Source organism: Mus musculus, chromosome 8 (assembly GCF_000001635.26).
Source record: "Mus musculus strain C57BL/6J chromosome 8, GRCm38.p6 C57BL/6J".
NCBI classification, from domain to species: Eukaryota; Metazoa; Chordata; class Mammalia; order Rodentia; family Muridae; genus Mus; species Mus musculus.
The window spans coordinates 121078451-121090811 of record NC_000074.6 but is presented as its reverse complement, the minus strand read 5'-3'; the positions used below and the strand labels follow the sequence as shown (position 1 = coordinate 121090811).

Below are 12361 nucleotides of genomic sequence, written 5' to 3'. Positions count from 1 at the left end.
GATAGTTACAGACTGGAACAGACTCCCACCCCACCTCCATGTGGTGGGTCTCACAGAGCCACTGGTATAAGTAAAGTGACCTTTCTTTTCCCATCCTGGGACCAAGTGGCAGAAAATTCTGGTAGTTTGTGCGGGAGTCTCAGGCCCAAAGCTGCTGGTCAGTTGTCTTCCACTCTTGGGATGCTCACAGGAAGCTCCCAAGAGGAGGCCCTAGAAAATGTGGGATGGTTCCTACTTGCTGTCTCCCCCCCCCCCCCCCCCCCCGCACACACACATCCTTATAGTGAGAAACCCCAGGAGTCTTAAGTCCACCGTTGTCCCTTCTGGGTGCCAGGAAAATATGTCCTCTTTCTCCTGAGCACCATCTCACTGGAACAACATTGTCAGAGAAGAGGAATTCAAAGATGAGGGGTGGCTTGGTTTACACAATGCCAGGTGGCCTCAGGGCAAGGACTCCGGGTCAGTATTTCCACTCCGTCCTAGGAACACAGTCACTGGTGGGGGACTGGCAGACAGGGAGCCAGGTTTTTTGGTGCAGTACCAACTCTTCCCTGCCCTGACCCTTCAATCCCAAAGAGAAAGGACAACAGTGTATCAACTGCGCCTCTGTGGGCCAGGCGCCTGCACGTCACAGCTCACAAACCCTGTTGCCCTCTCTGGCGCTGCTGTAGGACCTGCCTGGGTTCAGTGTCCGGGAAGTTCTTCCTGTCTAGGTCTGTGGGACCCAGAGCCTGAGCCTTGGAGATTGTGCACCCTTGTCCGCAGGAGGAGGTTGAGGAGGGGACCGTGTGATTTACCCACAGGGCCGAGCTTCGTGTCTCCTTGCGGCTTGCCAACCTCCACACCTTCTGCTTCACACAGAGCCATTGCGTCCTGACGGTTCTGCAAGGGTCATTTGACCATAACTTAACGCGCTCCCTGTGCGCCCAGAGCAGACAGTAAGCACTCACACTCAATTTCGTCACACTTCTGCTGGGTTTAAACCTGTGACCTGCAGGTGCCCGAATGTTTTCTTGGGCACCGCGGAGGCTGCTCCCTACCACGCAGCATGCGCGACCCTAAGCCAAAATGGACCCTGGAGAAACCCGGGCGCCACCAAAGCGGCGGAGGGAGACCTCGGGACGCTGCTAGCGATCTTTCCATGGAATCGGCCCTTCTAGGCTTGCCTGGAGCCCAGCCCTCCTCTGGGGAAGGCCGGACTTTCCCTCTCACCCTCCGGCGACAGATCAGGCGAGAGGCAGAGCCAGGCCCCCATCCCCTGGGTCCTGGCCAGTTCTGCCGGGGCGACTCTTGGTGCCTTCCACCCAGCTGGCCCTGATGTCGGGAGCTGGGAAATCCCACTGAAATCCGCACAGGAGCCTGGTAGTGAGCTGGAATCCGGGGTCCGCTGCCGCCGCCACCACCAGGACACGGATTCGATCCCGGGATCAGGAGCCATAGCGCCCCGGGGGCTGCCTACGTGCTCCCCTTGTTTTCACTGGGGCGCAGTGTGCCCTGGGAAGGGAGGCGCTCCGGCTCCAGGCAGTGGCTCAAGTGCCTGAGGGCCTATTCCCTAGACCTGCTTTCCTCCCCGAAGGGAGGCCTCAGCTTGTGGAGGACAGAGCTGGTTCCTGGTTTCGAACCTGTTCCAGGACATGGAACCCGGAGAGCAGCGAGGCCGCAGCCCCCGCTCGATGCTCCAGACTCCCCAGCTCCGGCTTTTCCCTGTCCTCTTTATCTGGGTTTTATAGACAGCTGTTAGTTGGGGACATTAATTGCCCGGACTAGTTTATTGATAATTTTGATGTAACAGAGCACCAGAGAAATTACCCTCCCGTCCAGAATGTCAAGTCTGAGAAGAAGCAGGCTCTGAGGCGCGACCCCACGGTGCGCAGACACTGCGGTGGGTCAGGACCGCGGCAGCGACAATGCGGCTTATTATGTTTGTTTTCCTAGGTGGGCGGCTGGTGATGGAGATGGTGGTCAGGGGAGACTGGAGCTTAGCTGTTCGTTGTCTCCAGAAGAGGAAGGAAAAAATACGATTTAAAAGGGAAATATGTTCGGGGCAGGAGCGTGGGCGTAGCCCTGAGTACCCACGGATGCTCCGTCCCTTCCTGATTGCGTTTTACAGGCCTCCACAGGAGAAGGGTATCAGGCAATTAAAAAACAAAAACCAAGTAGACAAAATAAGAAAAAACAAGCAAGCAAACAAACAAACCTTTGAAGTTGCTTCATTATCTACAACAGAATGCAAGGCTCGCTAGCCCCTGGAATGAAGGGCTCACTGGGTTCAGGGTAGCAGAAAATTATGCATAAGTGTATGTAAAGACTGCGTGTGCGTGTGTACACACACTTGCTTTTCCCTGGGATGAAAGCCTACAAGGTTTTTTTTCTTTAAATGCGTGATTATTTTTTCAAGTTAAAGAATCTTTAGAGGGACAACGGAGGACTCATCTTCAAAAGACAGAAATGAAGGAAAAGTTGTTCCTACGGCTTCTACTACCGCGTGAAATAAAGGAAGAAGGGGGCTGAGTAGGAAAGACAAAGTTTAGAATCACCTAGATTTAATTCCCCTCCCCGCAGAGAGCTGAAGATCCTGGAATGGTAATGAGTTGGGTCTACTACCCCCCCCCCAAAATCCCCAGCTATTCGGATTGATGTCTAGCCACAAGAGTTTTAGAGTCCTTGTACAAATGTTATACATTTTTATTTTTGTTCTTTTTGTAGGAAAAAAATACACAAAAAGCAATACCCTCAGATTGTCCCTTTTATACAGTGCAGAAAGGAGGTTTAAAATACGTGTCACAGATGCCGCACCTCTGCGGCCAAAAGACTAAAAGGGGGGACAGTCCCTCATATTATATATATTTATATAAAACATATGGAAATTTGTTTTTACACAGATTGGTCTTTGTTTCAAATTTACAATGGTTATCTAAAAAAAAAAAAACAAAAACAAAAAACCAAAAAAACCCACAATAATGACAACAACTCTACACGGCAAATATTGCCAACCAAGTCACACCATTAATACTGAGAGGGCAGAGCTACGTGGTGTTTTGAGTAGTAAGGTAAAGCAGAATAAATAACAGGCCAAGCCTGCCAAGGCGTCAGAGTGTGAGCCTGAACTACACCAGCCAGATGGACCCTCCACTCCCTCATCTCAGTGTGTTCCTTTCTTTTCAGAGAGTCACAGTAGAGACAGAAGAACACCCAGGGGAAAAGTCAAAATGTAACTCCAAGCAAGGTGAAAGACACTGGAGTCGAAAAAAAAATAGATGGCTGAAGGCTGGAGCAACTTCTGTGACACTGTTTCCTTTTTAAAAAGACAAACAGTGGCTCCAGGTATGTGTGCCATTCCCATAGAGATTCACCTGTGATTGCTGGAGGAGACCCCGGGTTGGGAGAGGGGAGACCATTCCTGGTCCCATCCTCCCCGGGAGTGGGGAAAAAGATGGCGGAAGGGAGATGTGTGCATTTCAAGACATTCTTTCAAAAAGTTAAAAACTAAAAGATAAATACTCAACCAAAAAAAAAAATCAAAGTATTTGATAATGATTGGTCTCACGTTCCCCTGCTTCTAAAAACTGTCCCTTGGTGTGGAAGGGGCGGAGAGACCTCTGCAGAATTCTTTCCACGTATCTGGCTTCCCCCGACATGACACAGCACCTCCGTGGCTGGTTTCAGTGGGGTTGAAAGTATTTATTTACTGACAGCTGCAGTCTGACCTGGCCCCCGGCTGCCGCTGTTTTTTTAGAAATTAGTGAGGGAGTGAGGGTAGAGACGCTGCTCCCAGTCTGTGTTGGGATTTTCTTTACAAATAATCCGTTAGGGGTGGGGCTATCCCTTTTCACTTGCTGACGGGTTATACCTCCAGAGTAAAGCAGTTTGTGGCGGTGGGCTCCTGGTCCCTGGGCCGGCCAGGCTGGGCTGGAGGGCCCCGTGGCCTCACCTCACATCACACACGGCTTGATGTCTTGGTAGGTGACCTGCTGGTGATAGTAAGATCCTCCGCCTGTTGTATGCATAGAAGAAGAGGCCATGGCATTGAAAGAGAAGACAAACTCCTTTCTGTCACACATGCTGGGCGACTGTGAGTGATACCGAGGGATGCCTGTAGGGTAGGGCGACAGCAAAAGGAGGGAGCAAAACATTAGCTTCCAGGGCATGAGTTCAGGACCCAGCCTAGAAGCCCCAATGAACTTGGTTATGTGTAAGCAGGCAACTCAGCCCTGCTCTACACATTCCTCCTAGCCCCACTTCCTAGTAAAACTGGCCTTCCTGGGGTTCCCAGCATTTGGCAGGAACTGAACTGAGAAAGGGGACTACGGAGTCCTCCGTGGTCCCTCGTGGTCCCTCGCTGTGCCTTCCTGGATTTGGACTAAATCACTAACTCCAAGTCCTGCTCGAGGTTGCTTCCTGCCGCTTGGGCCTCTCCAGTCTGGACTCCTTGCCTGGCAGAGGGCTTCTTTGATGCGGAAGGGGAAGGCCTAGGAGGCGGCCCGTCCGTCCGTCATGGCCTCATGCCCCAGAGCCTGGAACGCTGAGATTTCTGCAGTTGCCATTTCCACCCTGGTGGAGCCAGAAGCCCAATGCAGGGTCAACAGAATTCAAAGCCCACATCAAGGTTCAGGCAGCTGAAGAGTCCCCTTAAGGACAGGCATAAGGTGTGTGTATATGTGTGTGTGTGGGGTGACCCTGTGGAGAGGTGGACCAACAGCTAACCACCTCTCTCCTCTGGTCTGCCTCCCTGGGGTGGCCCTGACAGCTTATTTATGGCTATCCCTCTACCGACTTTTCCTTCCAGAACTAGGCTTGGAGGCTGAAAGCTATCTTCTTTTTCAGTGGGGGAGTCTGGGGTGGGCTCTGAGGGGCCTTGAAACCTGGATCCTGAAAGACAAAGAGCATTGGGGCTTATGACTCTGACCCCCAACTCCAGGCCTGGCCACCACACAGGACCCAGCTTAAGTCTGCACAAAATGCCCCTGGACTCACCAAACCAGGTTTCCTGAAGGGCCTGGGCTGGGCCTCTCAGTGTTTGGTCCAGGCCTCTTTGGGCCTAACTCTTGCTTTGGGCCTAACTTTTCCGTTCTTGCCTGACACAGATTCTTTGCATGGGAAGTATCAGAAAGGTGGGTTTGTTGGCCAGGGCTAGGCCGCTGGCTAGATACACAGGGCCTTTGCTAGAGGCGAAGGAACCCAGATGTTCCCTGGACTTAAGAGAGCCTGGGGTCTGAGTCTTTTTGGTGTGAATGGGGCCTACCTGGTCAGGCTAGGGGCAGCCAGAAAAGAGAAACAAGAAACGAAACTCGACCAGTCTAAACTGGGGACATCAAAACTCTCCTTAGAGAGAGAGAGCAGTTGGTACCCAAAGAATTGGGGCTAATGCTCTAGAAGCAAGATCGGTTCACAGTGGCTGTCATGGCTTGGGTCTGGGGTTGGAGCCCCCTGCACTCACCTTGCAGTTCTGCCGGCCCGTTGTGACTGTTTTGGTGAAGGTATGGCTGCTCCAGGGAGTGCGTGGAGATGCTGCCAGACAGGGGGTTGGCGGCTGGGTTGCAAGGGGACAGAGGCTGTTGCTTGATGTAGGAGGCCCCGCTGTTGAGAGCCGCGGAGGCCGCGGGCGGCCAGGCTGCTGCAGAGCTGGAGTAAACGGCGTGCGGCTCCATGACTCCGCCGGCGCCGGCCGGCAGCAGCGGTGAAGCGGGCACCGAGCTGTCGTGGTGCGGGTACTCCCCGGCCGCAGAGCCACCGCAGCCACCCATGTACGAGTGGCCGCCGTTGGAGGGCAGGTGTGGCACCGAGTGGCTGGGCAAAGCCATGCCGTCCACGTTGCCAGCCAAATGGCCATTCATCATGCCCAAGCCGCCCTCCAGCGCCAGGCTGTTGGGCGCGCACGAGAGGCCTCCGGAGCCCTGGAAGCCGTAGGTGTCGGGGAGGTGGTTGAAGCCCAGCCCGTTCACCATGCTGTACACAGGCTTGAGCGCCTGGCATTTCCTTCGGAAGCCGCGCGGCCGCCGGCGGAACGAGCCCTCCTCGAACATAAACTCGCTAGCCGGATCGATGGTCCAGTAGTGGCCCTTGCCGGGTCGCCCGAGGCCCTTGGGCAGTTTGATGAAGCACTCGTTGAGCGACAGGTTGTGGCGCACGGAGTTCTTCCAGCCCTGGTAGGCGCCGCGGAAGAAGGGGAAGCGCGCCTGAAGAAACTGGTAGATCTCGCTGAGGGTCAGGCGCTTGCTGGGCGAGCTCTGGATAGCCATGACGATGAGCGCGATGTACGAGTAGGGCGGCTTCTCCGGCCGCCGCACGCCGGCGTTGGTCTTCTTGGCCTTGGTGGGGCCCGCCGCCGCGGGGTCCATGGCCTGGCCGCCCGCGCCGCCGCCTCCTCCTGTGCCCCCGCCGTGCGGCGGCTGCTGCTTGTCGGGCGCGGACATCGGGTGGCTGCTGCCGCCGCCGCTGCCGCCGCTGCTCTGCGCTGCCGAGCCGGGAGGAGGAGGAGGAGCAGGAGGGGAGGGAGGGGAGGGGGCTGCGCGGGGCGGCTGCACCTCTGCCGTCACTGCGGCTCCCGAGCGCGCCTCCCCCGCAAGCCCGCCCTCCCCAGGCGCGCTATTCTCCTCCTCCTCCCTGCGGGAGGCCACGCGCATCAGGGGGCCCGGCACCGCCCCCCCCGCCTACTCCCCCCCCCCGCCGGTGCACGCCTTTGCGCCCCCGCAGCCTGCAGTGTCCGATCCCCCGTAGCTATTCAGTGGGCTCAAGCCCCCCAGGTCCCTCCCCACGCGTCCCCAGCCCCCCTCCACCCCCGCTCCCCGGACTGCGAAGCCTGCCCCGCCTCTGCCGACCTGGACCCGGTGTGCCGGTCCCCGCCTCCTAGGCCCGGATGACCGGGCTGGACACGCGCCCGGGACTCCGGTCTTCCCGGCGCGCTGGGCTGCGGCGGTGGCGGAGGCCTTGGGTCGTGACCAGCGCGGGCAGAGAGAGCGATTGGGTTCCCGGCCCCCGGGGCAGGACGGCGTAAGTTCCCGAGAGGGACCGCCTCCCCTCACTCCCCGCCCTGGGAAGCGCTGCGCCGGCGCCCGGCGCTCCTCGGACTCGCCCAACCGCGCTGCAGCCACTGCCCCAGCCGAGCGCGGGCGGGCGGAAAACGAAACCGCAGGCGGCTTAGCGGGCGCTTTGTCTCCAAGCGCTGCAAGCGGGACCCGGAGAGTGGCTTCAGGTCGTGCAGTGCCACGAACCGCACAGGTTCCCTAGCAGGCGGCTTCGTGCACTCATTCATGAAAGCGCGCACACGCGTGCATTAACACGCGCCCGGAGCGCACACACAACGATGCCCCCAAGCGAATCCTCTAATCACCAACTTAGACGCGCAGGCTTGCACCAGTGCGCTCCCCACTCACGTTCCCCAGGGTCCCCCGGGAAGCTGCCACTCTCAGATCTGAATTCACAGAGCAAAGTCTCCTCGGAGCCCCCTCCCCCCACGCTTAACTCTGAAATCCGCTTAGTTGGCCCCGCGGCCCCGTGTCCCCTTTTACAAGCGCAGGTTCTGATTTCCTGAGAGATGGCAAAGTCCGGGGCAGGAAGTTTACAAGGCTCAACGTAAACACGTTCCGGGGGATCCTTTAATAATAAGAGTAGAGAAGCCCGCGGGCGCGGGGGGAGTTGGCCTGATGCCCCTATGGGCTCGGCCTGCCGCCGCCGCGGGGCCTCCGACGCTGCGCGCCAGGCCGGGTTCCGGAAAGCGGGTGGCGCAGGCGGGGAGCGCGTCAGGGAGCGGCCCTGGCTGCGGGGTCGCGGCCTTGGAGAGATGATGCGGGGCGCAGGACGATTCACGATCCCAGGTGGACTTGCGCGCTCGAAACCAGGTGAGTGTGGGCCTTCCGCAGCCCAGACACGCGCGCGCGCGCGCGGGAAGCCCTAGTGGCAGGGCGGGTGACGAAGGGGACCTTTACAGGAGTTGGTGCGAGGGACCTTGGAGCTAGGCGGCTGCGCCCTGGCGCGAGTTGCAAGAAGAGATGTCTGCGGGTCTCCTTCAAAGCCCGCTGGCCTCAAGTTTCTTTGGATTCTCGGTTCCCCATCTTCTCCCCACCCCCACGCCTTCAGCTTTGGTGGTAGGCGCCTTGTCGTCTTCGAGGCGCCTGGCACATCTGTGCGAGGGTCTGGGGGCTTACTGACTTAGGTTGTTGCTCTGTAGCTGCCTCCTTTGGCAGAACCGGGTTCGCAGGAGGCGAGAGTCGCCATCCCGTTCCTTTCTCCAGGACAGACTTTAGAACTCTGTGGTCCAACTAAATTAAAAGGGAGGAAGAAGGGAGGTGGACGCTTATGTGTGGTTATGTGTTCGTGCACATAGACGCTCTAGCAAGCCGGCTTCTGCGCCACACAGTCGGCCTAGACAGCACCCCTCAGCACCATCCACAGACTGGCGTCTGCCTTCTCACGGGACTTAAGTACAGTTAAGGGGCCCCACCCTGGAAGGGCGCACCACATGTAGCCTGCACGCTGCTGGACTGTGCCTTCGCCCACACAGAGCCACAGGATCACAAGAATGGGCCTTGTAGGCCAGAGCGCACCCTTCCACCCCAGGCCACACATTCCCACACCCCCAAGTTTTCTTCTCCCCCCCTTTCTCCTTTCTTTTCCTCTCCATTATTTTCTTTTTATTTACGGTTTGTTTTTTTTTTTTTTCCTCTTACACTGGCAATTGCAGACCTGAGGACTCTGGGCTGTACCTCAGGGAGGGAAGTTCTCAGAAGGGCGCTACATAGCTGGCCTTTAGCGAGAAGTGAGCTGAGGAAGGCGCCCATTTTCCGAGCCGGCACAGGCTGTATTTTGCATGCTGCCCCAGTCCAGCCTTGCCTCTGACCTCAGATCAAGGGTGCCTCCAAATCGAGGGGACGTGAAGCTCTTTTCCAGTTAAAGGATGTGTGCCCATAGGTGACCTCCAGATCTGCCCCCCTTCCCGAACTCCCACAGACCGCTGTCAGAGGCTCTTTAGGGTATTTTGTAGAGAAATTTCCTTTTCAGGGGAGGAAACTGAAGTTTCATTTGCCCTTCAGTCTTCAGGCCTACCTCCTAAGGCTGCCTGTGAGGGGGAGGGTCAGGGGAGCCCAGTTGCCTGAGGCTCAGCCCGAATTCCCACTTTCCACTGAGGAGAGAGATGGAAGTGGGTACCCAAGAGGGTAGGAACCCTGAAAGCCTATAGCTTGGATGACCCTCTACAGTTATAAAGCAATGAGGGTTGGGGGGAGTTGCCTATGTGTCTCGAAACAGCTCGCAGACACTTTGAGATCTCTCTGAATCCCACATTTTTAAAGAGGAGAAACGGAGGTTCAGTCATAGGGCTCTATCAGTGGCTTCCCTTGCTGGACGAGTCTCCTGGCCCCATAAACTATCTCCAACCGATGCTTTTATAAAGTGTCAACTGAAACTGGGGCGGGAGGGGGTGGGAGGAAGCCAAGCTCTTGGTCATTTTGTGTAACTAGGATGAGACTGACTTCAGGAGCAGGGTCATCATGCCTCCCTCCTAAGAGGCCGCGGGGACCGCTTCCCCCCCCCCCCCCCATATTTCAGTGTAGGATCACTCACAAGTCTGGATGGTCCCAGCCTAGACCATTTTGTATGGAGCCAAGTTTCTCCCTTTAAACGCGGCTCCAACTAAAGCACCCACTTCTTACGGTTGTGGCAGCAGTGAGCTGGGACGAATGTCACACAAAAGTCCCCCGGGGGAGCAGCCTCAGGGAGGCAGGGCCCTGGATCCATAGGGTGATACCTGCTCTCAGCTGAAAATCCACAAGACTCCCTCCGCATCTCAAATCAAATCCCTGCGCTTAGCACTGGCTCCAGGAATGCCCGCATTTCGGGGAGGACGCCCCCCACTCCGGGGCCCCAGGTATCTGCGCTGGTTAATTGCTTAAGTGAAGCCGCCGGCCGAAAGCGCGCCCGGCGAAACCCGAGCGCGGAACCAGATCCTGCTTCGGCCGTCCGGCCGCGGGCGCCGCCGACCACCCACAGCGAGGCCGGCCGCCCTGCTGCAGGTTAGCAAGGGCCGACCCCACGCGAGACTGCGCATCCCCGACATCCAGAGGGAGCGCGGGGGACGCGCCGAAGTGCAGGGATGGAGAGGGGAGGGAACGTGATACGGACAATTCAGCCTTTGGGTACCAGAATTCAGAGTGCCACTTGCCCGATGAGGTAACTGTGGGCAAAGTGCACGGTGGGACAGGCACCACGGACTGCCAAGGGAACTGTAGAGCGAGGGAGATGTAGAGGGGTGAATGGATAGCAAACGAATACCATGCCTTAAGCCCTGGAGGACCTGGGGCTGGTGTGGTGGCTTCATGTGCAATCAGTGTTTGAAGATTCTAACTGGGCAGGACTCTCCTTCAGTCTATCCACCGGCCTGGTTGGTAGATTGCCCAACTAACGTGTGTACAGAAAGGTGAGGTGATCGGTAATCCCAGCATTCCCGAGGTGGAGTCGGGAGGAGCTGAAGTTCAAGGTCATCCTTGAGTTTAGCAAATTCAGGGCCAGCCTTGGATATCTGAGATCCCTGTCCCCCAGATTAAAAAGCAAACAAACGTGAAGGACACGCCCTGTATATGCACGAGCAACGCGGGATTGTGAGGTGTAATTACCTGCAGAGCGGGACTGCTTTATGCACAGTGGAGGAATGTGGACAGGACTGTGTGTTACAGGCGGAATGTTCTGAAGTGTTCTAAATATGTGCCCAGAAGGTAGAAGAGCGTAACTCTACAGGCCTCAGGAAAAACGGCGGCCTTGAGAGCGCTGTGGGCGGGTTTCTGTCAGGGGTGTAGGATGGGGTACCCTTGAAACAAGGCTTGAGGCAGCTACTTGTATTGGGGTGCACTTTAAAGTAAGGAAGGGCTGGGTGTTCTGCTTAGCCAAAGTGGGGGGGGGGACTTGCTGTCAGTGAAAGGAGGTGAGGGGAGCAGAGGGACGGTCACTGTCAGCATCTAAAACCTGTATCTCCGACAGACAGCCACTTAACCCAGAACAGGTTAATAATTTAGTTAAAAAAATAAACTAATAAATTGTGCTGTGGATGTGGCACAATTGGCAAAAACCCAAACAAACAACAGGTGTACAAAACAAAATCTTCCAAACAAAAACCAAAAAAGTCACTTGTCAAGCGTGCACAGAGCCCTGGGTTCCACACCAGAACCAGATAAATCAGGCTTGTTACAAGCCTGTAATCCTGTCGCTTGGGAAGTAGAGACAGGAGGATCAGAAATTCAAGGCCCTTCTGAGCTACACATTGAGTTTAAGGGTGGCCTGGGCTCCGGGACGCTGTCTAAACAAGTAAATAAGAGGGTCAGCACTCAGTGCCAAAGAAGCCTGAACTTGCTTCTTCCCAGTGGCCCTTATATCCCAAAGCGTCATTTTCCATGACGTCCTTCAGTGAAATATTTGATGGTACTACAGTCCCGGAATTTACAGCTCTTCCCAAAGAGACAGTCCGGAGCAGTTCCCGGATCCTGCTACTCCAGGATGGGTAGGTTCCTGGGCAGCTTTCTCCCCCCACTTCAGACACCCCAAACTATCTGCAAACATTTTAATTCTAGCTGCCTGAGCAATTGTACTTAGATAGAGAGAAGGGTGTGTGTGTGTGTGTGTGTGTGTGTGTGTCAGAGCCAGAAAGAGACTGAGCCACCAGAGAGAATTTCTGGGGAGCAGGGAGATGCTCATCACCACAGAGAGGTGAGGATACAGGAGGAGTTTGGGGAGGGGGATCCCAGAGAAATCAGGACTGAAGTGGAGAGGAAGCAGCGTGAGCTTCGAAAACAAGCCACCAGGAAAACACAACGCGTATTATGTGTCAAGGGCCAGTTATTTTTATTTTTATGTTGTTCATGTTTAGGAGAGATCCAGTAAGACAGAGCCCACACAGCACGCACACAGTCATCAGGAACACCCCGAGGGGAAGCGATTCGAGTCATCCAGAGAGGCTGCAGCCATGAGCTGAAACGGCCCCCCGGAAACCAGTTCAGGTTTGTTTCTTGAAAATCAGCAATTTGTAGCCAGCAGCCTGCTGGTGTGCAGGGCTCAGTACCCGGGTGGCTGCAGCGAGCAGCCTCGTTACAGCACGCTCAGCAGCTAGCCCCAGTAGCACCTTTAGAGGACATGGAAAAGCGGGGAGACTGCTTTAGCAGAGAGAAACAAAGTCCACCCAGCCTAGGAGGCCGGCAAGAGAGGAGGGAGCTCACCTGTCAGCTTCCAGCAAAAGACCCAGGCTTGGCTGAAAAAATAGGGGTGGCACCCTCTTTGCACACCTCCTGCCATCTACGATGTGCTCTATATATATATATATATATATATATATATATATATATATATATATATAGTATTGTGTGTATGTATGCACACACAC

At 55.9% G+C, this 12361-nt stretch overlaps 1 protein-coding gene and 1 long non-coding RNA gene across 3 annotated transcripts in view; one reads left to right on the top strand and one right to left on the bottom strand.

The window, feature by feature from the left end:
- Positions 1–2657: 2657 nt before the first annotated feature.
- Positions 2658–6426, bottom strand: Foxf1 (forkhead box F1). The gene is made up of 2 exons (NM_010426.2): positions 5438–6426; positions 2658–4093 (listed from the first exon to the last, which is right to left on the bottom strand). Exons 1-2 carry the CDS (start codon positions 6411–6413, stop codon positions 3933–3935), a joined length of 1137 nt encoding a protein of 378 aa, NP_034556.2. The 5' UTR covers positions 6414–6426; the 3' UTR covers positions 2658–3932.
- A 1275-nt stretch (positions 6427–7701) lies between these two features.
- Fendrr (Foxf1 adjacent non-coding developmental regulatory RNA) overlaps positions 7702–12361 on the top strand; it is a 28229-nt gene continuing 23569 nt past the window's right edge. For both annotated transcript variants that reach the window (NR_045471.2, NR_130109.1), the window contains exon 1: positions 7702–7838. This is a non-coding gene — a long non-coding RNA (Foxf1 adjacent non-coding developmental regulatory RNA). The remainder of the gene's footprint in view (positions 7839–12361) is intronic.

Excerpts from the sequence above, each read along its gene's own strand:
- Foxf1 (NM_010426.2), bottom strand. The coding sequence starts at position 6,413 with ATGTCCGCGCCCGACAAGCAGCAGCCGCCGCACGGCGGGGGCACAGGA. Across the intron at positions 4,094-5,437 it reads CGGGCCGGCAGAACTGCAAG|GCATCCCTCGGTATCACTCA; the intron begins GTGAGTGCAGGG and ends CCTACCCTACAG.